General features: G+C 56.5%; 3 protein-coding genes across 8 annotated transcripts; 2 read left to right on the top strand and 1 right to left on the bottom strand.

Annotated features, from left to right (window-relative positions):
• The first annotated feature begins 1,547 nt into the window (after window positions 1-1,547).
• Window positions 1,548-11,354, top strand: E4F1 (E4F transcription factor 1). Of its 4 annotated transcripts, none has more exons than XM_019713142.3 (14): window positions 1,548-1,814; window positions 4,259-4,410; window positions 5,385-5,490; window positions 7,802-7,995; window positions 8,090-8,210; window positions 8,312-8,464; window positions 8,553-8,722; window positions 9,041-9,250; window positions 9,498-9,603; window positions 9,749-9,966; window positions 10,188-10,386; window positions 10,466-10,608; window positions 10,681-10,743; window positions 10,823-11,354. In XM_019713142.3, exons 1-14 carry the CDS (start codon window positions 1,658-1,660, stop codon window positions 11,177-11,179), a joined length of 2,349 nt encoding a protein of 782 aa, XP_019568701.3. In that variant the 5' UTR covers window positions 1,548-1,657; the 3' UTR covers window positions 11,180-11,354. The 4 variants fall into 4 exon arrangements, with proteins under 4 accessions (XP_019568701.3, XP_019568700.3, XP_074178923.2 ...); XM_019713141.3 differs by having other exon boundaries at window positions 9,495-9,603; XM_074322822.2 differs by lacking the exon at window positions 5,385-5,490 and having other exon boundaries at window positions 1,672-1,814; window positions 9,495-9,603.
• Window positions 11,355-11,491: 137 nt separating this feature from the next.
• Window positions 11,492-14,455, top strand: DNASE1L2 (deoxyribonuclease 1 like 2). 2 transcript variants are annotated; one of them, XM_019713155.3, is made up of 8 exons: window positions 12,052-12,192; window positions 12,454-12,614; window positions 12,704-12,792; window positions 12,887-12,970; window positions 13,044-13,144; window positions 13,218-13,330; window positions 13,436-13,687; window positions 14,115-14,455. In XM_019713155.3, the coding sequence occupies exons 2-8, from the start codon at window positions 12,471-12,473 to the stop codon at window positions 14,166-14,168; spliced, it is 837 nt and encodes a 278-aa protein (XP_019568714.2). In that variant the 5' UTR covers window positions 12,052-12,192; window positions 12,454-12,470; the 3' UTR covers window positions 14,169-14,455. The 2 variants fall into 2 exon arrangements, with proteins under 2 accessions (XP_074178928.1, XP_019568714.2); XM_074322827.2 differs by having other exon boundaries at window positions 11,492-12,192; window positions 12,454-12,792.
• An 858-nt stretch (window positions 14,456-15,313) lies between these two features.
• On the bottom strand, window positions 15,314-25,917 carry ECI1 (enoyl-CoA delta isomerase 1). Of its 2 annotated transcripts, XM_019713154.3 has the most exons (7): window positions 25,374-25,917; window positions 25,157-25,276; window positions 21,861-21,988; window positions 18,267-18,413; window positions 17,309-17,430; window positions 17,049-17,227; window positions 15,314-15,822 (listed from the first exon to the last, which is right to left on the bottom strand). In XM_019713154.3, exons 1-7 carry the CDS (start codon window positions 25,423-25,425, stop codon window positions 15,656-15,658), a joined length of 915 nt encoding a protein of 304 aa, XP_019568713.2. In that variant the 5' UTR covers window positions 25,426-25,917; the 3' UTR covers window positions 15,314-15,655. The 2 variants fall into 2 exon arrangements, with proteins under 2 accessions (XP_019568713.2, XP_074178934.2); XM_074322833.2 differs by lacking the exon at window positions 17,309-17,430 and having other exon boundaries at window positions 25,374-25,619.
• Between the last annotated feature and the right edge of the window lie 1,896 nt (window positions 25,918-27,813).

The following is a 27,813-nucleotide window of genomic DNA, read 5'->3' as shown; positions in this document are numbered from 1 at the left end:
CTTTTCCTGCACGGCAGTCAGAGCAATACCTCTGAAACGCTGACTGTCACTTCCTCTGCTTAATATCCTGCAATGGTGAGCAAGCAGCCTACAGAAAGCAGCCCCATTGTTATCCTAGTCTGACCTCCAGTCATCTCACCTGTGCTTCACACATCCCAGCTCCTGCCAGGTCAAGGGTCCTCAGTTTCCCAGCTGGGCAGCCCCAACATGGAGACAATCTCTGCTCGGTCCCTTCCCAGGGCAGAGCTGCCCACTCTCTGTCTGGGCCCTCTTCCAAGCAGATTGGACTTCCTGGAGGGGACCAGGTCTGATCCATTTGAGTTTCTGGCATCCAGCATTCGGCTAGGCCACAGAAAATAACTAAGCCAGAAGAGCAAGCCCTGTGCGTTTCCAGCCCATGGCTCTGGAAAGACCTGGGTTACTCTCCAGTCTGCCCTTGGGAAAGTGTCCTATCAGTTCTTTGCCTCAGTTTCTTCCTCTTCAAAGTGAGGATAATTGGTGTCTTAAATGAGAAAATCCTGTAAAGCACTTAGCTTGAAAGAGCTAATTAAATATTACCTTAGGAATAAAAGGAACTTGTCTGAGCATGTTCATGGCAGCACTATTCACAGCAGTAGAAAAGGTGGAAAGTACCCACCTGTAATGAAATGAATGGTGACCTAGCCATATAATGGAATATTATTCAGCCATAAAAAGCAATGAAGTACTGATACATGCTAAAACCTGGATGAACCTCGAAAACATTATGCTAAACGAAAAGAAGCCAGATGCAAAAACCACATGTGTGTTTGTTTGTATGAAACATCCATAAAAGGTAAATTCAGAGACAAAAAGTGGTTGCCAGGGGCTGGGGTAAAGGGAGAATGGGGAGCGACTGCTAATGGGTACAGGTGTTCTTTTGGAACGACCACAATGTCCCGAAACTAGATGGTAGTGACGGTTGCACAACATTGTGAACGTACTACACGTCACTAATGACAAACTTGACGTGTATTTATCACAACTTAAAAAATATACAAAATAATAAAAGGCTTAGTAAAGCTACCTGTGAGCCATCCCAAACCCGGTTCTTTTCCCATGACCCAGGCAATCATCAAGGGATGTTCTGAACCTGAGTGGGTCTGGGGACGGAGAGCACCACACTACCGGTTTGAGTTGGGGCAGTGTTTCCGCAGCCGGCCCTCTCCAGCTCAGATCCCGGTGGGGCGCCCGCAGCCGCAGCACCCGCTCAGGGCTGGCCTAGTTACACCACCCGTACCCTTTGCACTTTGCTCCCGCTCTCAGGTTCGGGAAGCTGGAACCCAGCCCTTTCCTGGCCCCGCCTCAGCACTCCGTTTCGGGGGCATGGTCACGCCCTCGCCGCGCTAAGTTACGCCCCGCAGGCCCTTCCCTGGACCCGCACCACCGCCTGTCAGTCCTCTCCACCGTAACCACGCCACTCAAAAGCCCCGCCCCATCATCGCTCTGGGTGAGTGTGGCCCCGCCTCCGCGGCTCCAGGCCACACCCTCCGGCTTCCCTTCACCACCTGTCCATCAAACTCACCATGGCCCTGCCCCTCCATCCTCCGCTCTTCGTCCTCTCTCGCAAGCCTTGGCGCGGCCCGTTGTTATGACGACACGGTCGTAAATCCGCCATCTTCCTGCGGCGCGTTGCGACATGGAAGGCGCGATGGCAGTGCGGGTGACGGCCGCGCATACGGCAGAAGCCCGGGCCGAAGCCAGGCGGGAAGCGGGCGAGGGCGGGGTCGCGGCGGCAGCGGCAGCCTTGGCCCCTGGCAGCTTCCTCGGCCTCCCCGCGTCCTTTAGCGAGGAAGGTAACAGGGCCGGACCGGGCGGGGCGCGGCCAGTGTGGGGACGGCTCAGCCGGAGCTGGCAGAAGCTCGGCTGGCCTGAGCTGCGGGCGCGTCACACTCTCCCAGACCCGGATTCCTTGCGGACCTTCCAGGTCCACAGGGCACCCCTCAAAGCCCTCCACGAGTCCCCGGTTTCCTCTGACCCTCGGGCCTCTCCTGTGGGGCGCCCGTGACCCCCGTGGGCTCCAGTGCTCATTCACAGATGCCCAAGCCGCTGGGGCTGTCCGTGTAGACCTCCACGATTGCCTCCACTGCCAGCCCTGCCCTCTCAGCCCCGAGCCCGGCCCCCGTCTGCTTCCATGGTTGGTCACGGCCCTGCCCTTCTCTGGGCCCCCTCCCACTGCACCTGACAGGCCGCTAGGGCCCTGGCGAGGGTGGGTGTGGCTGGGGGCGCCAGGAGGACGGGGCCTCGGGTTTCTCCAAGCTCTGGGCTGGCCCCTGGGGAGGAGAGCTGGTGCACTGCAGCCAGCCTGCAGGTTCTGTCCCAGACCTGCCACTGTCTAGCTATTTGATGCTGAGCAGGTGACCACATACGCCTCTGAGCCTCCGTTTCCCATTACAAAATGGGGATCCTGCCGCTGATAATCATGTGTCGACCACTTACCTGCATTAGATGTTTTCATCCTCAAACCAACCCCGGATGCTACTGTTATTATTATTCCCACTTTGTGGATGAGGAGTATTGAGGTTAAAAAATGTGAAAGTGACCAGGTCACCTAGAAATGGATTAGGTGATGTCAAGACTGTGACCCCTCAGCACACCCCTTTAACTTCTGGGTTCTGCCACCTCATAGAACGGTGGTGAGGATGACAATACAGCATGTATGTAAATCGATGAGAACAGTGCTGGGACACACTGAGGGCTCATTCACAGGGACACTGATAACTTTGGAGATAGAACTTGGGTCTCTGCCCTCCGAGCTTGTGTCATGAGGCTGTAGACTGGGCCAGACAGGAGGGCATTGGCTTGATATTGGGGTGGTGGTCTTTGTCCCCACAACAGTCACGTTCTCGGTACATTTTTTTCTTGCTCCAGGTTCAGGAGGGGCAGTGCCACTGGGGGCAGGGCCAACCTGAAGAAGGGTCTCTTTGGAGGTTGCTAGGCTTGCCCATGGCTTATCTCAGTGTCACATGGGCTGGGTGTGTCCCCTTCTGTGGTAAGAGTATCTTCAGCTGCCACAACCTGAGTCTGAGCGGCAACTCAGACTCAATGAATGGGCTGGGAGGGTTAAGAAGGGGGTGGACACTTCAGTGCTTGGCTTGTGACTGTGAGCCATCTTGAAAGGGACTGCCCTCTGTCAGGTGGCCTGTGGGAGAGTCATGGCTATGGTTTGGCTCTTTGTTTGCTCATTAATTCAACAGACATTTACCATGCCCCTTCTGTGTGCTAGGTCTGGGTTTGACCTTGGTGTAGGACTGCATGTGAGGTGGTGGGAACTGGCGGGCGTTTATGGAAGCAGAAGGAACACCTCCCCACCCTTTTGTCTAAACAGCAGGGCCTCTAGATTAGACTCGCACGTTCAGGTTCTGACCCCAGCGCTCACCAGTTGGGTGGCTTTGAGTCTCAAGTTGTTTTTCTTGAGTGGGAATAGTCCTCTGCCTCTCCCCAGGGTGCTGGCAGGATTTGTGAGGTGCCTGGCATGTATGTGGTAGGGATTCAGTGAGCAGGAGGTCTCTCCTGCAGGACGTGGGGCAGACACTGGCTAGTCAGCCCGGATAGGGAGGGGCTCAGGTGCGATGGTCCTGAGTCGTGGAGCCCCTCTGAAAAGTTCTACCTTCAGCATCTACAGCAGAGCAGGGAGGTGCTGCCTGTTTGGAACCAAGGAAGCACTAAGTGAGAAAAGAGTGGTCATGGGTCAGGGCGCCTGCTCTCCTGTGTTTGTCAAGGGCTGGCCTCTCAGTCAGAGCCCTGTGGGCACCAGTATCCTTCTCCCCCCACTGTATTCTGCACACGTGCACTGGGTCAGCCCATTTTACAGATGAGGAAACAGACCCAGACATGGTCACTGAGGTGCCAGGGCACATGCAAACCTCATAAACCCTGGTCCTGCATTGTCCCCAAACCAGCTTGGGCAAATCCCTCTGCCTCCTAGCAGCTCCCTGGGTCTCCCTCCCCCTCTCTCTGAAGTGGGGGCTTTGGGCACTACAGTCTCAGTGGATCCCTGCAGCCTGAGTGTATGGTTAGGGCCACCTCCTGCTGTTGCTCCTCTCCCTGGGGTGGGTGCCACCTCTGCAGACCTCCAGAGGATGAGGCCTGGTACCCGGGTACCCGGGCCCCTAAGAGTGTTCCCAGCCCGTCTGGGAGGGCCGGGGAAGGGGCCTCTGGTTCTGATGCCACCCTCGGCGTGGATTTGGCCTGGGGCTGGAGGCCCTGCCAAGCCCCACTAACTGCAGGCTAGTTACAGATGAGGACGACGTGCACAGATGTGGCCGCTGCCAGGCGGAGTTCACCGCCCTGGAGGACTTCGTTCAGCACAAGCTCCAGAAGGTCTGTCAGCGGGCTTCTCAGGAGACCCTGCCTGCCACCCCTGCGGCGGCTGCGCTGCTGGGCCAGGAGGTGAGCCCCCCCACCTGCGAACACACACACGCAGACGCATGTGCTGACCCCCCTCCTTGGGCTCACGTGATAGCAGGAGGAGGAGGAGGTGGCGTGCTGGCACAGACCTGTGCAGCGGCTTCCCTGTGACATGGGGGCAGGCAGAGGACAAGCCTCTGGTTGTGGGTGAGGGAGGGTCTGGCCCTGCCACCAAGGGCCTGGTGGTACTCTGGGGTTTCCTGGATGGCCCAGCCTCATCGGCAACCTCTGGCCAAGGTCTGTGCAGTGGGGGCCCGGGGGCCCTCCTTTCTTGGAGCCCAGGGGTCTGTCCTGGTTCAGGAGTATCATGGTGGCTTTTGTCCTTTGGGCCTGTCTCTTGTCCTATACACACAGTTCCTGGGGATCCCACAGAGCGTGGCTTTATGGGTCTCACCACCATGTCTTAAAAAGGGCCGACTTTGCTGGGCCCCGTGCATGCCCGGGGCTGTTCCCACACAGTGAAGGTCCATAGCGCCCCTGCATGCTGGGCACGCTTGTCACCCTTCCTGCAGAGAAGTGGGAAAGGTGGCTCTGAGAGAAGTCATTTGCCTCAGGTCACCACAGGGAGCGGCCCAGAGCACAGTGGGCCCAGAGTTGTCTCACTCTGACCCTCTCCTCCAAGAATGTCCCCAGCCCCACACCCCCAGGCCCTTGTGCCTGACTCCTGGTTGGGGCTGGTGGGTTTAGGTGCTGGAGCTCTCGTCACTTCCTCCTGGAGTCCTTCCCATGGGTGCTTGGTGCTCTGTGCTCCCCAGTAACCAGAGGCATTAGGGTGATGGGGCTGACCCCCTGGGCCAGGCTGGGAGTTGGGTTCAGAATGGTTCTGTTGGCGAAGCTGAGAGCCCCCACCCCCAGCCATCCTGCATGGACAGAAACCCAAGCCCGTGCTCACCAAGCCAAGGCAGCTCTGGAGCCCTCCAGATGAGTCCCCTCTGTCCCTTGTCCCGCATTGGTAGGTGGTCCCGGCAGCAGCAGGCCCAGAGGAGCCCATCACTGTGGCCCACATCGTTGTAGAGACAGCTGCTCTAACGGCAGACATCAGCCACACACCCGAGATCGTTGGTAAGCTGGCACGGCCCCACTGGAGCTGTCTACTGGTGGCTCTCAACGGTGAGGTGTCGCTGACCTGGTGGCCATCTGTGCTCCGGGCTGGAGGCTGGGGACCTCTGCTGCCCATGCCCCTCTGCTCTCCCGAGATCAGAGCCTGGCCTAGGAGGGCCTGAGGCCTCGTGCGTACCTTCCGCAGGCAGGACCGCAGGAAGAGCGGGCTTTGGGCACCAGGCTCGGCCCCGCTAGCAAAGGGGAAGCACCTGGCCTGTGGCCTTGGGCAGCCCTAGGGTACGCCGGGGCCTTGGGGAGTCCTCACTGTGTGCTGCTTCCCTAGACTGCTTCTGACCTGGTCCTTCTGGAATCTTCCCCACTTCTGCCATCCCCCAGCTTCCTGTTCCCTGCCCCACAGTTGGCTCTGGAGGGTCAGGGTGGGGTATTATGGGATGCACCTGCTCCTCCAGCTTGGCCCTGACCTGCTCTCTGCCCTTGGCCTTCACCTCCCCAGTGCTTACTCCCTCACATGTGGCAACTCCTGCCCTAATTCTCACAAGGCTTTTATGAGCATACAACGCCAAGTCAGCTTCTTTGATGGTGTTTTTAAAGTTAAAGTGCCTCCTGATGTGCAGTAGGGGAGGGGATGTTGAAAGGTCTGGATGGGGTCACACATTCATTAATTGGGGATAGGCCAGCTTGCGTGGGGTGGGGGCATCCAAAGGACACCCCGGGGCTGGGGCAGGTGGAGGGAGCCGGGGGCTGGGTGTGCGCACAGCAGTGGAGGGCGGCTGCGTTGGGCCTGATGCCCTGGGAGGTTGGGAAGGGAACGGTGGTTACCTGGGGCACCTGCTGGGCACTGGCCTTGGCAGGTGTGTGAGTGGGCTGGGCAGATGGACAGGAAGCAGTTTGGGGCAACAGGTAGAACTTGGCCTTGGGAAACCCTTGGGACCAGCTGGGGCAGGAAGCAGAGGTGGAGGAAGCGTGGGGGAGGGGAACCTCAGAGCAGGCTTTTCTGCCAAGGTCCCACCTCAGGGAGGCATCTGGACACCTGTCCTTATCTCCATGTTGTCTTTCCCCCTGACATTCCTGTGGACGGATGTTCACCTGGTGCCACTCTGGGATAGGAATGTTGTCATGTGGGAGGTGGGGCCGTGCTCCAGCCCTGGCGTGGCGTTTGGTTTCTGGGGTAGGTGGTGTCATACAGGAAAGCAGGTTTCCTGGGTTTGGGTTGCAGCCACGGGCTCCAGACCCCTTCCCACCCCCCCCACCTCCACCTGGCCCGCAGCCCACATCTGTGGCTCAGCAGCTGTGAGGGCTCCTCTCAGGCACCTCTGCTTCTTTCATACCCTTGGAAGTTGCCCCCTTTGCAGGCATCCTGGGTGCCCCAAATGTGCCCGTGGTGTTAACTGCTCAGTGGTCCAGGGTCGGCCAGAGTCCTAAACCACCAGTTGCCAGTGTCCTAGGGCTGGGGGTTCTGTCTCCTCCCTGGGCTGGGGGACATGGTCAGTGGGGGCTGCTGGGACTGCATGGGGGCTGGATACCCACTCCTGTCTCTTCTCGGGAAACAAACTTGGATTTTGCTTGTTCCCCCTTCCCTGACCCCTTGGTCTGCTGTGCCTGTCCTTTTGTAAGGTCTCTGCTGGGGTGGAGGAAAGATAAAGTGTCAGACGTGCCAGTCAGAGCCCAGATGAGAGATGCCCTGAATTGTTTCTGAGTCAAGCGCTTCCATTCTGTTTGGAGAGAATGGCTTGTCAAAACACAGTGCCATCATGATGGAGAAGTCTTCTAAACAGTGGCTTCACAAGCATTTCCCACTGTCATTTTTATGAGCAGAAATTGTGAAGTGTGTTTACAACTTGGCTTTGCACATTGTCAGATTTCTTCAATACCCGCAGGAGGTGCAAAAGCCTAGCTTCCTTCCTCAGGCTGTCCCAGGTGTCTGGAGCATTCACTCTCCCAGGCCAGGTCCTTCGCCTGCCTGCTTCAAAACAGATGCCAGAGGGCCACCCTGGAGGCATTTCCTCCTTACGAGTGCGTGAGCCGGGGCAGCGAGCAGGCCAGATGGCAGAGATGGGCTGGCCTGTCTGCTGCCTTTGCGCCAAGCTCTCTGTTCCCCTTAGAGGTGGCAGGACCCCTCTAGTCCTGTGCTCCTCTTGGCTTAGGGGAAGGGGCATCTGCTCGCAGTGGTTTCCCCATTGGACACACACTGGCGGCCTGGAGCTTCTCTGGGCAGCTCCACTGTTCCGCCAGCAGCGTCCCTGGTCTGGGATACCAGGAAGCCGCAGGGCCCTCAGTATCCCAAGGCTCAGGCTGACCCACTTCTCTTTAGGCAGTGGACACATCAAAGAGGTCATTGTGGCTGCTGAGGCAGAGGCAGGCGACAGCGAGATGGCAGAGGCCCTAGGCAGCCCTGACCGCCAGGGGCCCGGGCTGGCTGGGCAAGGTGAGCAGGCGCAGGTCAAGCTGCTGGTGAACAAGGATGGCCGCTACGTGTGTGAGCTATGTCACAAGACCTTTAAGACGGTGAGCCCGCAACCTCGGGCTGTGCCAGCTAAGGGGGCCAGGCTTTGTGCCCAGGGAGGTTCCTGAGCCACGCTGCCCTCCCCTCCTCCCACAGGGCAGCATCCTCAAGGCCCACATGGTCACCCACAGCAGTCGCAAGGACCACGAGTGCAAGCTGTGCGGGGCCTCCTTCCGGACCAAGGGCTCACTCATCCGGCACCACCGGCGCCACACAGGTGAGCGACCTGGGGCACCCCTGCCTCCTGGCGGGGGGGGGGGGGGTCGGGGGGCGAGGCTGTGCCTTCCACACCTGAGGCTGACTCCATTCTCTCTATAGATGAGCGCCCCTATAAGTGTGCCAAGTGTGGGAAGAGCTTCCGGGAGTCGGGTGCGCTGACCAGGCACCTCAAGTCTCTTACCCCATGCACAGAAAAAATCCGCTTCAGCATGAGCAAGGATGTGGTGGTCGGTAAAGAGGACACGCCTGCAGGTCAGCGTGGTGTGGGCTCCCTGGCCCAGCCCTGGAGCTGCCGGGTCAGAGGATTTTCTTCAAGGACTCTCTTGGTTCTGCCTTAAAGGGTCTGGTGCCTCCACCGTGGGGACCGTTACATCGTCATCGGCGACAGGCGAGTCCATGGAGACATCGCCCGTGATTCACCTGGTGACAGATGCCAAGGGCACCGTCATACACGAAGTCCATGTCCAGATGCAAGAGCTTCCCCTGGGCATGAAAGCCCTGGCCCCGGAGGTGGGGGCTGGCTGGGGGAATGGCCTCTCTGCTCAGTGTCAGGCTCTGTCCTGGGCACTGGCTCCAGTGGGAACCGGACTGACCTGGGCCTGCCTTCCTGCTGCTCGTCTGGTTGCAGGGCGGACGGGAGACCAGTGGCTGCCAGGGGGCAGGGAGGGGTGCATTAACCGGGCCATGGGCCTCCAGGGGCCATTCCTGAGTGAGGATGTGGGGTGTGCGCAGTGGTCCTAGGCTGCTTGGGTCTGCCCTATGTGGTGGGTACAGGTGGGTCCCATGTGCCACGCCACCTGGCCAACCTCCCTCTGTCTGCCTCCGCAGCCCCCAGGCCCTGAGGAGCTTGCCTGTTCCAGTGAGGACGGTCGGGAGAACTTGCTGCACCAGGCCATGCAGAACTCGGGCATTGTTCTTGAGCGGGTCTCTGGGGAGGAAGGGACCCTGGAGCCAGCCCCTCCTGCCACGTCCAGTCCCCAGCCCCTGGGAGACGGTCCCCCAGAACTGCCACTGCTGGAGGTGGAGCAGGTGGAGACAGTAGGTGTCTGTGTTGCTGGTGTGCCCCTTTCTGGGTGCTGAACCTCAGGTGTACGCTGGCCTGGCCTCTGGCGTCCTCGCTGTTCTCCCTGTGGTCACTTTCTGCAGTGACTTTGGCCCCTGAACCATTTACCCCTGGGCCCGAGATGGAGAGCCTGCCAAGGTGGCAGTGCTTTGGGTCTTTCCTTGGTGCTGCTGGGGCGCAGGCTGCAGTGGGTTCTGGAGGTGTGCTGTGGTCTCCCAGCAGGTGGCCACTGAGGCCTCAGCTGTGCCCAGGACGCACCTGTGCCCTCAGTGCAGTGAGACCTTCCCAACGGCGGCTACCCTGGAGGCCCACAAAAGGGGCCACGCAGGTGGGTGGCAAGAGGGTGGGCCGCTGGGCAGTGGATGGCCTGTGGGTGACCGGATGCCTCCTTGGGCAGTGGGCAGGCAGCAGGCTGTTAGGGTGGGGCCCTTGGGGTGGTGGTAGGCCTGGCTTGATGATGCGTGCGGCCTCAGGGCCGAAGCTGTTCACATGTGCACAGTGTGGCAAGGCCTTCCCCAAAGCCTACCTGCTCAAGAAGCACCAGAAAGTGCATGTGCACGAGCGCCGCTTCCGCTGTGGGGACTGTGGGAAGCTCTACAAGACCATTGCCCACGTCCGTGGCCACCGGCGCGTCCACTCCGATGAGCGACCCTACCCCTGTCCTGAGTGCGGCAAGCGCTACAAGACCAAGGTGGGCCCTTTGGCCCTGGCTCCTGGCCTGTGATTCCCCCACCCACTGACCCTCGCCCTGGGCCAGATTCATCCCATTCCTGCCCCAGCTCTCCCTCGTCACCCCCTTGTCCCCAGCCTGGCCCCTCCCCTCGGCCCATGAATCCTGCCCCCTCCCTGGTGCCAGAGGGCAGCCTGAGTCGTGGCTGAGGCCAGGATGGCCCTGATGGTGGGTCTCCCCAGAATGCCCAGCAGGTGCACTTCCGGACACACCTGGAGGAGAAGCCGCACGTGTGCCCGTTCTGCAGCCGAGGCTTTCGGGAGAAGGGCTCACTCGTGCGGCACGTGCGGCACCACACGGGCGAGAAGCCCTTCAAGTGCTACAAGTGTGGCCGTGGCTTCGCTGAGCATGGCACGCTCAACCGGCACCTGCGCACCAAAGGTTGGGGCTGGTGGGAGGGGGCGAGGGAGGACAGGCCGCCAGCCCTGCCCAGCCCTGACCAACCCCCCCCCCACCACAGGGGGCTGCCTGCTGGAGGTGGAGGAGCTGCTAGTGTCTGAGGAGAGCCCCACAGCAGCCACCACCGTCCTCGCCGAGGACCCGCACACGGTGTTGGTCGAGTTCTCATCCGTGGTGGCCGACACCCAGGAGTACATCATTGAGGTGGCTTTGGGGCCGCTGGGACTGGGCTGGGGCCCCGGGGCCGGCAAGGCTGACCTCTGACTCTCTGTCCAGGCCACCGAGGACGACACCGAGATAAGTGAAGCCACAGAGATCATTGAGGGCACCCAGACAGAGGTGAGGGGCTGGGGAGGATGGGGCAGGGCAGCCCGGCACCCTCCCCCACACTGTGGGCTGAGCTGTGAGCCCCCCACAGGTGGACAGCCACATCATGAAGGTGGTGCAGCAAATCGTGCACCAGGCCAGCGCGGGCCACCAGATCATCGTGCAGAACGTGACCATGGACCAGGAGGCAGGGCTGGGTCCGGAGGCGGCTGCCGCCGACACCATCACCATCGCCACCCCTGAGAGCCTGACGGAGCAGGTGGCCATGACGCTGGCCTCGGCCATCAGCGAGGGCACTGTGCTCACGGCCCGTGCAGGTGCAAATGGCGCCGAGCAGGCCACCGTGACCATGGTTTCATCGGAGGACATTGAGATCCTGGAGCACACAGGCGAGCTGGTCATCTCCTCGCCAGAGGGCCAGCTCGAGGTGCAGACTGTCATCGTCTAGCGTTGGCACCTCTAGGGTTCCGCTGGGCTGGGCTGGGGCACGGGCAAGGACCTGAGGCACTCTGCTCACCCCTACCTGGCCTGGTATGGAGGACACGGGGCACAGAATTCAGATGTTCAGAGATATGGGAGTATAAATACGTTTTTGTTGCTTTACAATAAAACATGAAAACACACCACTTGTGATGTTGCAGCAGGGGCAGCCTTGGGCACTGGTACCACTGCCCTGGCAGGTTCCCTGGTGGCAGCACCTGCCTTCCCGGGACACCCTCTGGACTCGTGCCTGGCCGCCCGCCCAGTGCACCCGATGAGGCTGGCGGCAGCTTGGCGGTGTGTGGGTGTCACTGGCATGTGGACAGGCGGCCTCCTGCTGCTGCCCTGCCCACCGGGAGCTGTGGCCCCAGCTTCCTGAGGCCCACCAAAGTGCCCTGGGGTAGGGCACTGAGGCTGGGGGGCCAGGAGCCTCTGATGACAAGTAGGAGAAGCAGCAGGAGACACGGGGACAAGAATGGGGCTGTTCTTTCCTAATTGTGCTGCCTGCATCCCCAGAGCAGATGTAGCTCCGGGAGAGAGATTCTGGGTGACCTAGTTTCTGGGGGTGGGGGTGGGGACAAGAACAAGGCCTGGATCATGGGTTTGGCTGGCCCTCTCCCCCAGTTGTGACACAGCTCTTGGGATGTTGGCAGGGGCTTCTGAGGCCTGGTTCTGACAGGCTTGGGGGCCCAGAGCAGGCTCAGGGTGGATCCCTTGTCACCTTGGCCTGGGGGGGGGGGTCTCCATGGGAATGAGAGCCAGAAGTTCTGGCATTCAACTCCATAGAGGGGGTGGGACCCAGAAGAGTCCAGCCCCTCCCTGGTCAAGGCCTCAAATACCCGCCCATGCCCAGGCACCAGAGCTGTTGTCTGACCAAGTTCTTGCAGTCTGTCCTGTGCCACGGACACTTCCAGCCTGGACCTCGGAGCCCTATCTGGACCCAGATCCTAAGCCTCTGATTCCACCCCAACCATATCTCAGGTGAGTCTGGGAGCTGGGCAGAGCCAGGGGATGGATGGTAATGGGGTCCCTCTATTTGGGCTTCAGTTTTCCCACGGAATAAGAGAATGGTGGTGAGCCCAGCACAGCACCCTAGGAAGACCTAGAGCACAGGGAACGTTGCGCCTTGGTGCCAGCCAGCATTGGGCCATAGACCCTGCGCGACCCCCGCCCCAGGGAGAAGTGGCTGGGTGTTTTTGACTCCAGGTCCGCGCTAACGCGAGCGGTATCTGTCCCTTCCAGCCCGCCGGCTCCTCACAATGGGCGGGCCGCGGGCCCTACTGGCCACGCTGTGGGCGCTGGGAGCCGCCGGGGCAGCAGCGCTGCGCATTGGAGCCTTCAACATCCAGAGCTTCGGCGACAGCAAAGTGTCGGACCCTGCCTGCGGCGACGTCATCACGCAAGTGAAGTCGGGGACCTGGGGCGGGGCTGCAGCTGGGCTCTGCGGGCGAATCCGCCGCGTGTGACACCCCCACTGCTGTCCCCTTCCCAGATCCTGGCTGGCTATGACATCATGCTCGTGCAGGAGGTGCGAGACCCGGACCTGAGCGCCGTATCGGCGCTTTTGGAGCAGATCAACAGGTGTGATGGGCAGGGTCCAGCGTCGCAAGCTCCGGCCGGCATGCCAGGCCTCGGCGCGGTGCCTTGACCCAGGGCCTGGCCCGTATCTCCTCAGCGTGTCTAGGCACAAGTACAGCTTCGTGAGCAGCGAGCCCCTGGGGCGGGACCAGTACAAGGAAATGTACCTGTTCGTCTACAGGTGAGGGGCGGGGACGCGGCGCGCAGGGCAGGAGGTGACCGGCTCAGCGCGCCCACCCGTCTTCTGCCTCCAGGAAGGACTCGGTATCGGTCGTGGACACATACCAGTACCCGGACCGGGAGGACTCCTTCAGCCGCGAACCTTTCGTAGTCAAATTCTCAGCCCCCGGCTCCGGTGAGGCCCCGCCCCCCGCGGGCCCCGCCCCCGCAGGCTCTGCCCTGCCTCTGACACCCACCCCCTCCCGCAGCTGCCAAGGAGTTTGTGCTTGTCCCGCTGCACGCGGCGCCGCACCATGCAGTAGCCGAGATCGACGCTCTCTACGACGTGTACCTGGACGTGATTGACAAGTGGGGCACCAACGTAAGCCCCACGCCCGGCCCAGCCCCGGGTCCCCGGAAGCGCGCCCTGGGGCAGCCACAGAGTCCTGGGCTCCGCCAGACGGGCTCAAACCCTGGTTGCCTGCAGGACATATTGTTCCTGGGTGACTTCAACGCGGACTGCAGCTACGTGCGGGAGCAGGACTGGGCGTCCATCCGCCTGCGCAGCAGCGAGGTCTTCAAGTGGCTGATCCCGGACAGCGCCGACACCACGGTGGGCAACTCGGACTGCGCCTACGACCGCATCGTTGTCTGCGGAGCCCACCTGCGCAGGAGCCTGAAGCCCGAGTCGGCTGCTGTGCACGACTTCCAGGAGGAATTCGGCCTGGACCAGACTCAGGTGAATGCTGAACCCGGTGGGGATGGGGGTCCGAAGCTGCCTTGCGCAGGTAGGCGGACGGAGCCAGCTCCTTGCTGCCCAGGGCCAGGCCCAGCCTCAGTGAATCTGGCCCTGCCCTCCCTGCACTACTTTCTAGAAAAGGCTCCTAGAGGCTTTCTGGCTGAATGGAACAAGTCTGGGATGGTAGGATAGGATGCCCTTTGTCTCTTGAGGTGGGGATCCCAAGTTTGTCCTCACTCCACCAGCAGGCAGCAGCAGGGGTGGACAGTCCAGGCCTCACTTGTCTGGTCCCCCAGATGCAGTGGTTTGTAGAAACCCAGTGGGCTCCATCCTGGAGCCGGGATGGGGGGCAGCGCTGTTCTGAGGTGGAGCCTAAGGGAGGACAGGCTGCCCAGCAGACCTCTGAGGTTCACCCGTCTCCTTCCAGGCCCTTGCCATAAGTGACCATTTTCCTGTGGAGGTGACCCTCAAGGTCCACTGACAGGCCGGAGGCCTGGCGAGAGCACACTGCCTGCAGACTGGCCATGAGGTAGAGCCTCACAGGGCTTCTTCAGGATGGCAGGCCAACCCCCAGCAAGGCCGCAGAGCAGGGTCAGCTGGGCCTGGACAAGTGGCCATGGACACGTTACGGGATCACTGAGCCTGTTTCCCCATCTGTAAAATGGGCTACCACCACCTACCTCACAGGGGTGTGAGGAGCACCCCAGAGTGCTGGGCGCAGCTGTGCTCAATAAATGTGCGCGAACGCTCGGCCAGGAACACACACAAGTTGGCTCGAAGGCCTCCATCCTTTCTCAGGACTCAGCCCTTCTGCAGCACAAACCCGTCCTGCAGTCTGGCGGGTCCCTTAGGGGAGAGGCACAGCCTGGCCCGTCAGTTTCACATCTTGCTGGGAACTGCCGCCTCCAAACCACTGAACATGCTTCCAAGAACTTGTACTGAGTGCAGTGGGGCTCAGCACTCACACCCATAGGGACAGTGTTCAGGTCCAAGGCTAACCTCCTAGCTGGATGTCCCTCCTGCAGGAACCCTCAGGCACTGGTCTGCATCATAGGTCCTGCACTGTCCAGCACGGCCAGGGAAGTCAGGTTAAGGCCCTGCCCACAGAACTCGCATATCTCCCAGTACACAGCTCTTCCTAGGTAGCAGCAGGTGTGGTCTTTCCCTGGGTAGTTCCTCCTCAGGGGCCCTGGGCTGGGACAGGACAGTGGCCTTTGTCCCAGGTAAGCCCTGAGTGTTGGGAACAAGCAGAGCTGGGGTACACACAACTGATGGGTCTGATGAAGTTTCTGGTTTTCAAAACATCTTATCTCTGGCAGGATTTGGAAACTGTCCTGAATTATATGGAAGGAAAAGCCTTTGTTTTGAGTTTGAGCAAGTTCTCCTTGCGAAATCTTTCTAAAATAAGATCTAGGACACTCAGCATAGAATACCTCTCAAGGCATGCCTGCTTTGTCCCTCTCCAAGGTCTCCTGATTTCTCTGAATTGTCATACACTCCCACCCCCGACCTAAGTGAAATATCGTGGCCAAAGAACTTTTCTCAGGGTGGGGGATCTTGTATCATCAGGGACCCTGGCTGCCTGGCCTTACGCTTCCAGCAATCAAACCACCAAGTGACCAGGGATGGGACAACCAGAGGACTTTATTCACAATTCTGCTTTAGGAAAGGAGACACTCAGTGGTGACACTGCTGAGGTCCACACGGTTCCACCTGCCAGTTCATGATTCCCAAAGCCAGACACTGCCCGCCGACCCCACCCTGCCCAGCCGCCAGGGAGAAAAGGCACTGGTGGGTGGTGGTGGGCATTAGGACGCTAGCTACAAGGAAAAGGGCCTTCTGAGAAGATCAGCAAAACAAAGAGCTGAAAGGACTTTCAAGCTGGGAAACACCTAGTTTAAAACCCCTTGAGACCAGAGGAGCCCTGAAGGGCTTATGTGTCTAGACCCTGTGTGGGTGGCCCAGCCCTTAACCTTTCTTTTGTTTGAGCTTTTCTAAGTACATCTGCAGCGACTTCTGGATGGAGTCTCTGGAGATGAAACTGACAAAGTTCTGGACATCCGCCTCGCGCTGTTTCAGCAGGCGGTCCGTGGCGGGCTTTCGCATCATGTTCTTGGTCAGCTGCCGAGCATGGTCTAAACAGAATGGGGTCCATGTATAAAAACCCACTCTTTGAGACAGTGGCATCATTCCCAATCTTCCCAAGAGAGTTCCAACAGAAACTCTGGTAGAAAACTTAGAAGATACAAGTAAGTAGAGGGAATAAATGAGAATCACCTGTTCCCCACCGCCCACTGATTTCTTTGAAAAACATACAAGATGATCCTGTGAAAAGTGCCTTTCAAACTTGTTCTTTTCCCTCAACTATGTTATTGAGAATATTTTCCATGTCACTAAATATCCTTTTATAACATAGTTAATGGATACACAGTATTCAGTCATTTAAGCCAGGGGTTGGCAATCTCAGCCTGTGAGCTAAAAATGGTTTCCACTTTTATAGTTAAAAAATATTAAAAGGTAGCATTTGTGACATGTGAAAATGGTACGATATTCACATTTCAGGGACACTCAGTTTTATCAGGACACTGACATACTCGTTAGTTCACGTAGTTTCTGTGGCTGCCTTCATGCTATGGTTGTGGCAGAGACCGTGTAACCCACAAAGCCGGAAATCGACCTGGCTCTTTATAGACATTCTGCGGCTCTCAATCCCTATCACAGGTGATGTAACCAGACCTACTTCTATACACAGACATGCAGGCTGTTTTCAACTGTCTGTGTAGTGGATTGAATGGTGGACCCCAAAAAGATACGTGCAAAAAAAATATTGGTGCAAGTCCTAACCACCCTCTAGAACCAGTGCATGTGGCCTTATTCGGTAAAGTCTTCGCATATGTAATTAAGATGAGATCATCTTGGATTTAGCCAATGACAAGTGTCCTTAGAAGAGAAAGGAGGGAGATTTGAGATAAAGAAGGAAAAGGCCATGTGAAGATGGAGGCAGAGACAGCAGTGACGAGGCCACAGGCAAAGAATGCCACGAGCCACCAGACACTGGGAGGCAGGAAGGAACCTCCCCTGGAGCCTTTGGCGTGAGCGCAGCCATGCCCACACTTTGACTATGGATTTCTGGTCTCTAGACTGTGAGAATGCATTTCTATTGTTTTAAGCACACCCCCATCCCCACCCGACTTGTGGTAATTTGTTACAGTGGCCCCAGGACACTAAGTCAGTTTGCATGTTCGTGCTGGTCTTAGCAGGCGTGCCAGGCTGGGGAAGGAGAGGAACGGGGAAGAGGGGAGGCGAAGAGGCTTTGCTCGCCCACTAGTACCCAGCTGCCACCCCTCCCTGTGCTCCTCACCTGGAATGGCCATCCACTGGGCCAGCACTGAGAGCGCTGTGCTCTGCACCTGGTCCTTGGGCACCACTTTGTCCACCATGCCCACCTGGAGGGCCTCTGTCGGTGGGAAGAGCAGCCCCAGCTGCAGAGCGCGCTCTGAGGCGCGATGCCCAATGGTGTTCACAAGAGTCTCTTTGAACCTGGAATGCAGGCACCGACTCACTCGGGGCTGGAGGCTTAGCCCCAGGGCCAAGTGGAGTGAGGGTAGTCCCTGGCCTTACCAGAAGGGGGCGACGATGCCCAGCAGGGTCTCATTCAGCCCAATGCTGTACTTGGGGTTGTCGGCCATAACCCGGTAGTCGCAGGTGAGGGCTATGAGGCAGCCTCCGGCAGGGGAGGCTCCCTGCAGGGGAAGCAAGACCACCAGGCTCTGGGTGCTGCTGGGGACCCGGGGTCCAGAGGAACGGCCTGCCAAAGGGTGTGAGCTCTTGGAGTGCCCCCGGTCCCCAGGGCGCTGCACCAACACTGTCTGGGCTGGGTGTGCACAAGGGACTCAGGCTTGCCCATCAGCTGGAGGCCCCAGACACTGGCAGGTCAGCAGCTCTCTCTGGGCCAGAAAACCACTCTTCTTACCCACCAGCCAGGGTAACAAGTTGCCTTTCCTTTCAGTTTTTGTCGGGATGCTAAAATGCCAAATGAGCATTTAGCCAGAGCGGTCACGTCAGGTCATGCCCATAGGCCTGTCGCCATCCCCAGTAGGATGTCTTTGCCCTCAACTCATGTACCTCACTGTCCCAAACAGAGATGGCTGGGCAGTCAGTTGCCACTGCACCCCATGGAGTCTTCCTAACTCTCAGCATCCTTCCCCTCCAGCAAGCTCAGGTCCTCCTTGCACCTTACTTGGGTTATCGCCACATCTCTTCGGGGCACACTGGTTCCCAAGCCGTAGCTTAGCGGCCTGCCCCTGCCTTCTGCAGGTGAGGCCAAAGTGATGTTTCCAAAATGTGGATCCAATCCCCCACTTGCTCCTGTATAGCCCTCGGGTCCTGCTCCCATCCCAGGGACCAAGGTGACCCCACCTGTCACCAAGTCATGCTGGTGTGTAATAGCATGCTTACCTGTGCTCGTCTGAGGGTCTCCCCAAAGCCCCCTCCCCCACTGAGGGCTTTCCAAGAGCAGGGCCACATCCCCCCAATCCCACCCCATTCTGTGTGGCCACTCGGGAGTGGGGACACTCACATTGATGGCGGCCACCAGCACCAGGTTGGACAGGTACAGCCGCAGCCACATCTCCTGCACGGCCTTCCAGTACTCAGCGTAGTGCGCGGGGTTCCTCCCGCACATTTCTGTCAGGTCCAGGCCGGCTGAGAAGATCCCGGGGCAGTCCTAGGTGAGTGAGGGAGCCAGGGCGCCATGAGTCCACCTCCCAGGGCAATGCGCCCTCAGGTGCTCAGGGGGCAGCAGGGCTGAGGTCACCCCAGCCCAGAGCTGGGGCTCCAGGGACTCAGCCTCAATCTCTCTCGGACTTGTTTCCTACGTCCTGGCATATTCTTCCCCTCCCGAGTTCAAACTGGCAAAGGCAGAAGCAGATAGGGTCGGGCGCTCCCTCAGGGACACGAAGGCACCGTGCTCTGAGCACATGTGTGTGTAACAGCCCAGGCAGAGAAAGTCAGAGGCGTGTGGAGGACTCCGGACAGTCTGTTGGGGGCACATGTTGACTTATCCCCAAAGGCCAAGCAAGCTGCCGACTGGTGCAGACCGGGAGGTGCTGCTGGCTGAACGAGGCCAGGGAAGGAAGGAGCAATGACCATCAAGAAGCCAGACCTCTGCCCTGGCCTGGGACGTGAGACAGAAGCCTGGGGAATGAGCATGTGTGTGCTGTGCAAACGGATGCCCCAGGTCCTGACACAGCTGCCAAGGAAGGGAGGGGCGGCAAACAGACAGAAGAGGAACAACAGGCAGGAGTAAAGGGCTGCCAGCACAATGGCACTTTCCAGCAGCGGGCACCAAGTTCTGGGCACTCAAAGGACTGTTGGCCAAGAACGCAGACGGGGGAGGGATGATTTAGCAGCCTTCATGTGGAAACACCCATCCCTGGGGCTCCCACGTGGCGGTCCCAGCACCTCTGAGCAACGGAGAAACTCCCACGGCTGGGGGCTGGGCCAGCACAGGCTGGCACGATCTGACAAGAAGTGATAATGGCTACCATATGCTGCTTGTGAGAACCACCACCCACTGTCCGTGAGGAGCAGGCAGAAAAATAAAGTATGGGACAGTCACACTCCACGTCCTCTACATCCTTATACTAAGTGACAGAATCAAGCGGCAGTGGAAGGTGTCGGAGTCGAAGCCCTTTTTTCTCGTACACATACGTGCTTGTGTGTGGGCACTACTTGGAGGCTGACCTCGTTTCCACGGGACGTGCTCTACTCCTGTAACTTAAAAAGACCAGAGATGGAAAGATGCACAATTATTACACCAAGTTCACTGTCCCTCGTGGGCCAGATACAGGGACCTGGGAACCAGCCCCTGGTTTGGGGGAGAGATGGCAGCAGGGACAGAGCTGCTCTTGCTTTAAGGACACGACTGGAGTTTACAGCCCGCTTTTTTGCCGTTTTCCTTGTCCTCTTCCTACAGCGAGCTCCTGGTCCCCTGCCCCCATGAATCCAGTACTTTATCAGCACAGACGCCGGGCAGCTTAACAGCACTCGCCCACATTGCTAGCAATTTAGGAAATCGAAGGCAAAGGGTTCTATTCTGGATGAGAGAGAATAAGCCACGTGATCCTAAGTGGGGACAGCCTCTGTCAGACAGATTAGAAAGGGTGTGGGGCGGCCTGTTTCTGTGACTTAGCAACACGTCTGTAGTGGGCCAAATCGTGTCCCTGAAAAAGACAAGATCCAATCCTCACCCCCAGGACCTGTAAATGTGACCTTATTCAGAAATAGGGTCTTTGCAAGATGTTATCAAGAAGAAAGAGGGTGGCCCGGTGGCTCAGGTGGTTGGAGCACCGTCGAGCACCGTGCTCCTAAAGCCAAAGGCCACCGGTTCGATTCCTACATGGGCCAGTGAGCTGTGCCCTCTACAGCTAAGACTGTGAACAACGGCTCTCTCTAGAGTTGGGCTGCCGTGAATAGCCGGAGGTCAGTGTGAGCTGCTGTGTGCTGCCACGGGCTAACGTGTGTTACTGTGAGCAGCCAGTGGCCACACTGGCCAGCAGCCGGCGTGAGCTGCTGTGAGTCCCTGTGAGCAGCCGACCAATGACCGGCAACCGATTGCCTCAGCCAGGGGGAGCGCAAGGCTCCTAATACCAGAATGGGCCAGGGAGCTGTGTCCTACAACTAGACCGAGAAAAATGGCTTAGAAACTGGGGGGTGGGGGCAAAAAAAAAGGTGAAGTCATGTTGGAGTGGGGGTGGAGGGGCCTTAAATCCCACGACTGGAATCCTTCTAAGGAGAGGGAAATTTGGACACAGAAATACAGGGCAGACGTATCTGGAAGAGGCCAAAGAGGATTCTCCCCTACACCTCCACAAGGAATTAGCCCTGCCAATGCCTTGATTAAACCTTGTGGCCTCCAGAACTGTGAGGGAACACATTTCTGTGGTTTTCAGCCACCCCGTTTGTGTACTTTGTGACAGTGACCACAGGACACTAAAATGCTGTCATTCCACACTCATCTAATGGGGACCCACTGGGTGGGCCTCGTGCTACATACACTCAGTACAAAGTGAACAATTTATGTCCACTAAGTACATTCACAGTGTTGTGCAACCACTCTCCAGTTCCAGAACACTTCCACCCGTTTCACAGGACCCACCGGATACACACATCTGCATCACGCCCAGCCCCGGGTCCCTGTCTTTGGTACAGTGATAGTTCCCCCCGCTAGAGGCAGCAGGCTCTTCAGAGCTGCAATACCAGCCCACCTCCCGGACAACCTGAGGGATAAGAAAGCAGGTGCACACCCACAGTGAAAGCTCCAAACCTTGGCTGAAAGAGGCTGCGGCCATCTGCTTCCTGCCCTTTTACTGACAGCAGAGTGTCCCCACTGGTCTCTGTAACGTGGTGGCACTTAGCTTTGGGGGACACTCATGCTGTCTGTGCCTCCTTCTAACTTAAAAGGTGATCCCAACCCAACAAGTGGACTGTTATGTTGGGTCCACACCTCCCTGCCTGGGTCTCATCTGAGTTCTCTCTTGGCACCCATGGCGCCTGGCAGAGCAGGTGGGCCTGATGCCCACTGGAGGGACGCAGGACACCGGAGGTCCCCAGTTCTGCGGGTCTGGGTGTTAAAACCAGCCCAGGTTCTGAGGACCACCTGGCCCCCTTCTCATCGACCTTTTCCTCTCAGGGTCACTCCTAGCCCCGCCAGCCTGGGCCCAGAAGACAAAGCTTCTTGCCCCTCCCAGGCCTCAACAATGACATTGCTCCCACAGACTTGTTTGCTGGCTCGTGGGGACAATGATGAGGGTCCCCTCGAGGATTCTGAAGGAAATAGTTTGCCCTCTGAGAACTGAACTCTAAGACCTGCCCAAAGAGGAATGGAGAGCATGGCTTTCTGGACGAGCATTGTTACGGGGGCGCCCAGGGAGGGCACCCCAGGAATCCACTGCCAAGTTTGAGCAGGGTCTCCCTTCCACGAATCAGTGTGGGCTCAAGGTTGTCCCTGCAAACCTGTCACCTGCCCAGCACCATAATCCCTGAAAGCCTCTCCTGGGCACCTGCGCCTGGTTATTCCTCAAGACGTGCCGTGCAGATGGACTTTGATCTAGTAACAGGTTTGCACTTTGATCAGAGAACTTGGGGCCCTGGGGATCTAACGAGCACCTACTGAAGTTAACACAACGCCTCGGACGGTCTTGTCATTTTCCAGTTTCTCCAGGCTGATGACCAACTCCGTCAGCAACTCTAGGCTGAGACTGTTCACTGGGGGGTTCTTTAACTTCATCACAGCGACCCCTAGTGTGGAAATGAAGAGAAAGCTCACACCCAGCACTGGAAAAGCACCCCCGTCATCCCGCACCCTCAATCCGGCCGAGGAAAGTTACCTGGTTTGGGGTTTTTTTTTTAATTGAGGTGAGATTCACATAACATAAATCAACCATTGAAAAGCGAACAATTTGTCCACTAAGTACATTCACAATGTTGTGCGTGCAACCACTCTCCAGTTCCTGAACATTTCCATCACCCCAAAAGGAATTCCTGTACTCACCACCACCACTCCCCCTGCTCCAGCTCCTGGCAACCACTCATCTTTCTGTTGCTATGGACTTGCCTATTGTGGACGTTTCATATAAATGGAATCATGTGACCTTTTGTGTCTGGCTTCTTTCACTTGTTTTCAAAGTTCCCCCATGCTGTAGCATGTACCCGTGCCTCATTCCTTAAGGCCGAGTAATAGTCCATTGTATACTGCATTCTGTCTATCCATTCCTACGCTGATGGACACGGGTTGGTTCCATCTCTCGGCTATTGTGAAGGATGCTGCTTTGGACATTCATGTACACATTTTTGTTGATCTTTTTCTCCCAGATGCAAATCCTCCGTCCTGGTGGGAGTAGGAAATGCCCTTTGTTTCTTGAGGAGTGAGCCAACTCTGAGAACTAGATGTGCAAGAAGGCATACAGTGAGGCGCTCTGGTTCACGCTTATTTAAGGATAGAGGCGGAAAATATTGGGGGTCATATGTCTTGTATTCATTCATTCCGCCAGCTGCAGGGAAAGCAGGAGGGACAGGGCCTGCCCTTGTAGACAGTGCAGCTGCTGGCCTGGGCTGGCTGGGGCCATCTGTTCTCACTTCCTGGCCCAAGGACAGACCCTGGGCTTCATAAATGCCACTGTTTATTTTAGGGCCATTTCCCTGGTCAGGACCTTGTAAATTTCCGTAGTCAACATAAAACGCTCTCTAGGAGAAAGAACTAAGTCCTGAAGGCAACGGGCTCTTCTGAGGCCTTTATGAGGAAGTATTAACTGCCTACAGATATGTACATGTACCTACAAGAAGCGATTAGGACTTTCAGAAGCAAGCTCCCCAAACTTGGTTCGGAAAAAAGTTTCTGAAGCTGACCCTGGATTTTTGCAGAACCTGGTGGGTCAGCATAGCGGACACTGGGGGAAAGGTAATAGGCCAAAGGCGAACATGAGTTAACCAAGAGGAATTTGGATGACCTTGGACATCACAAGGTAAGTAACAACACCCCTGGCACAGGGGAGGCACTAAATAATGTTACTTGAATGGACTGTTAAATGGAATCGAAAATCAGCTTCAGTAACAGCACTTAAATGAAAACATTTTTAAAGTACTTTTACTCTATTACTTCACCCAAGCTTCAAGATGCCTGAAAGCTAACGGTCTGGCAGTGACGACAGAACCAGACCTGGCTTTCTGACCTGAAACTTGACTTTCTACCATGTTAAGCCAATGAATCTAGGAAGTTCTTCCGTGGTGGGGTGTGAAAGCACTTTGGTAAAAAATCAGTACTTTTTTCCTTGTTTAGATAAAGTTGTTTACCATTTAAACCATTTTTAAGTATACGATCCAGTGGCGTTAAGTATATTCACAATGTTGTACAGCCATCACCACCATCCATTCCAATACTTTTAAATGTGTTTTTGCACTTTTTGAAATCTATTCCAATGTGCCACAGACATGCTCCTTTCAGAAATCCAGGTTTTTGTTGGACTTAGAGTTGGGCCTACCCCGAGGGTCAGCCCCTCATCACCAGGTTCAGGCAGCCCCAACCCAGTGAGGAGCTAAAGAAAAGAACTGAACCAAGGTACACGGTGCCCTGATACTGTTCCAGGTGTGGGCAACAGTGGCACCTGTATGTACGTGTTTGGGGGTAGAGGAAGGTTGTGTCTGCTCTCTCGCGGGCCGTGAAAGAATTCACGAATCAGACAGAACTATAGAAGATTTATTAAAGTAAGAGGAGAGTCGGCTGGGCAGAGTCTGCTGGAAGCTACTACATCAAATCTTGTTTTAGTTTCAAGTTTTCTGTTTTCCTGTAGTTGGGGGTGGGAGAAGGTGCGGTCAAGAGGATTATCGCAACCTTTGCATATGTTATGTAGATTTAAATTGGAGCCAGGAGAGTGGATCCCATACAGATGCAAAACCTCTTCCAAATCACAGGGCCAAAGTAAATAGAAACATTGAAACTGCATAGTAAATATATAGGAAGCAGAACCGTTAAGAGGTAAAGAAAAGAAAGCTTTCAAAAAGTCCCAAGCTAAATTACACTTATTAATTTGAAGTATACCAGACATCCAAATCTCAAAAATAGAAGATTTAGTGGCACCATCACAATCCCTCAGTCCCAACAAGGGGGATGGCTTCCCCCAACCACACCAGGGCCTCCATCTTGCAAGGCTGAGGCTTAGATGGCAGAACGTCCTAAAATCTGAAACTTTGCCCGTCTCCTGACCCCAAGCCTTCTCAGGATCCAGCTCTGGAGTGCTCTCTGGTAGAGAAAGGATAGGTTTCTCTTTCAAAAGGGGCTTTTCTACTTTTTCTATTTCCTTTGGAGTTTTAAGAGGTGTTCTGATGGGTGGTGGTGGTGTGAAGGCGAGATTCCACTTGTGGTTCTGGGCTGTAATTAGAAAATACCTGCTGGGTTCTGCCCCACGTGGGAGTAGTAAGAAAAATTAAAATATTTTATTCTAAAATACTTTCAATTGAATAGCTTATATAAAGGAGCACTTCCCCCAAACTTTAAAAACCAGAAATATTTTTATCTTCATAATGAACTGGGGGGGGGGGAGAAACCATTTAAACCACCGTGATTGATGACCCTTAAACTCAAAAGGAACTGATTTTAAAATTGGGCTTTTTCTTGCGGCCTTTATAAATTTCAATGGCTTTCATGAGTCTGGATTCCAGTTCGGGGCTTGGAGCTGGGGGAGAATAATACAACGCACCGCATACGGAGCACGCTGTGGCCAGCACCGCATTGCATTATTCGGTTTCACCTTTCTCACCCCTTGGCAGTGAGCACTGGCAGGAAAAACGCTCAGGACGTTGGGTAACTATGGCCCGCCAGGCGCCCGCACCATCGGCCAACGCACGGAGCGGGTGAGGCACGGCGTGCGGCCGGCCCGGGCTCCGGGGCTCCAGGACCCCGGGAGCGCTTACCTGCGGCCGGGTCAGGCTCCACCACGACCTTCTGGCTCCCGAAGCGCTGCGCGCTGACCTCGACGCCGCCGCCGCCCGCCGGCTCTATCCACCCGAGGGCTGCATCCCGGAGGCGGGCCCCTGCGAACCGCAGCCAAGCCCGTTAGCCCGCTTCCTCTCGCCGACCCGACCTGCCACCCCCGACCCCGAGTTGGCCCACCCGCCGGAGGTCACGCACACGGGCGGAGCAGTGCGCGCGAAGGGACGCGTATCACCGCCGTCAGCGCCATCTTGAGCGGAGCCGATCGGGGTCACAGCGCCGGGATGTCCTGGCTCGGGGTGGGGCGAGGCGAATGCCGGCCTCAGCTCCGTGTAGGCCACGCCCCCACCGCCACAGCCGGAGCTTAAGTCCTCGGAACTCAGGGTCTCCGGATGCTCCTGCTGGAGGCTTCGGCCGACCCGTCCAGCCTAATCAGTTGCAAAGGGCCTCACAGAGCAGGGCACTGGGGCTGCGCAGGGGTTGCCAGGGCTGCGTGGGCCGCCTGTCCAGGCCTCGCCCTTCCCCCCAAGCCCCACAGTACACGACCCGCGCCCCTTCCAACCACGGCTGCACCGATGGGAGGCTGGCATGCTTCCCCAATCAGGCAGGAGTGTTGAAACTGGGAGTGACTGCACTTAAGCCACAGACGTCACGGAGCACAAGTCCCAGAGAGGGTTGTGAGTTTAAGGGGTAAAAAGGGACTTGGGAGACCCGGCAAGATCACTCCAGGGCTGTTTCTAAAACTCTGCCACCCCTGGAGAAATGCGGCTACTGAAGAGCATGCTACACGGGGTTGACGGGAGCCCGGGGCTGCCTGGTGTGAGCTCCGCCTCCTGCCTGTGGTGGGACAGGGAATCAGGACTGGTAGTTTAGCCACAGGTAGGGTTTCCAGGCGGGAATTCCGGCCCGTTTTCAGGAATTTTTTTCGCTTTCCCATTCCTGAATCCCGATATAAACTGTTTTCTGTTCACGATGAATCGTTTCCCAAAGTGACGGCCGATACTACCAACCAACTGGGTTCAAGGAGTCGATTTTCCCGATTTCCCGACCAACTTTTCTCGGGATTCGGGAACGGAAAAGCAAAAAAATTTCCTGAGAACGGGCAGGAATTCCCACCCGGAAACCCTAGCAATAAATAGGAAAAATGTCTAAGAGATACATTGTGAGTAGTACATTTCCCATTGTGGGTATTACTGGGTTCAAGGAGATGATTTTCCCGATTTCCCCAACTTTCCTCGGGATTTGGGAATGGGAAAGTGAAAAAAATTCCTGAGAATGGGTGGGAATTCCCGTCTGGAAACCCTATCCACAGGGTTGGGTGGGCAGCGTAGCCAAGTGATGGAGGTCTGACAAGTTCGCGAACTTGCCAGCGTGCACTTACATTGGCAGCACTGTACAAAAATAGCTCCGTAAGGTTTTATAACCTTGTTATATCAGTGTCTCACAGCTGTGTGGACATATAGTGGTCTTGCTGAGTGGTGTTCATTATTGTTGAGTGTTTTTCCAGGACCCATCAGCTCCAAGTTAAGTAGTTGTTTCAATCTAGTTGTGGAGGGCACAGCTCACACTGGCCCATGTGGGGTTCAAGCCGGAAATCTTGTTAAGAGCTTACGCTCTAACAGCGCTAACCGGCGACCCCTATTGTTGTGTGTTTTTGTGTGCCGTCTTGAGAATGTCTGAGCTTCAATTAGAGCAACAAACAAATATTAAATTTGTTAAATTTGGCAAGAGTGGAAATGAAATCAGGGAGATACTTGTCCAAGTTTATGGGGATAATGCCATGAAGAAAACAGCAGTGTACAAAATGTTCTGAGGGGAGAAAGCACACCACGGATGAAGAGGTTGGGGGGGGGGGGGCAGTACCATTGCCCCGAAAATAAGACCTAGCTGGGCAATCAGCTCTAATGTATCTTTTGGAGCAAAAATTAAAGACCAGGTCTTATATTATAAAATAAGACCAAGCAGAACTGATGGAAACATTGCAAAAATCCGTCGAATTGTGTGCCAAAATCGTCAGCTGTCTGTGAGCATAGCAGACCAAGTAAACATCAATACACAGGAACATCTTAACTGAAAATGTTGGCATGAGAAAGGTGTGCAAATATGGTCCCGAAGCTCTTGCATCACAACGCACCAGCTCATATAGCACTGTCTTTGAGGGTTTCTAGCCAGTAAACAAGTAACTGTATTGGAACACCCTCCTTACTCACCTGATCTGACCCAAAATGACTTCTTTCTTTACCCGAAGATAAAGGAAATACTGAAGACATTTTGATGACATTCAGGACATCAAGGGTAATGGATCTGATGGCCATTCCAGAGAGTTTCAAAATTGCTTTGAAGGGTAGACTAGGTGCTGGTGTCAGTGCATAGCTTCCCAAGGGGAGTACTTAGGTGACCGTAGTGATCTTCAGCAGTGAGATGTGAAGCACTTTTTCTAGGAGTTCGCGAACTGTGTCAGACCTCGGAACAGGACCCACCTTCCCCCGAAGCCTGGCAGCACGCTTGGCAAGCACAGCAGGCACTCACTACCGGCGGGACTAGTGCCACTTCTTCCACAAGAAAGGGAAGGGAAAACAGTGGGTGTTTGTATTTGCTTTATCTTGCATCAGACAAACACTGACGATAATCAAGCAAC

The sequence above is a fragment of the Rhinolophus sinicus genome, chromosome 10 (assembly GCF_057876585.1).
Source record: "Rhinolophus sinicus isolate RSI-liver-muscle chromosome 10, RSI-T2T, whole genome shotgun sequence".
Lineage (NCBI taxonomy): Eukaryota > Metazoa > Chordata > Mammalia > Chiroptera > Rhinolophidae > Rhinolophus > Rhinolophus sinicus.
The sequence above is the reverse complement of the archived record's forward strand: the minus strand, read 5'-3'. Positions and strand labels throughout refer to the sequence as shown.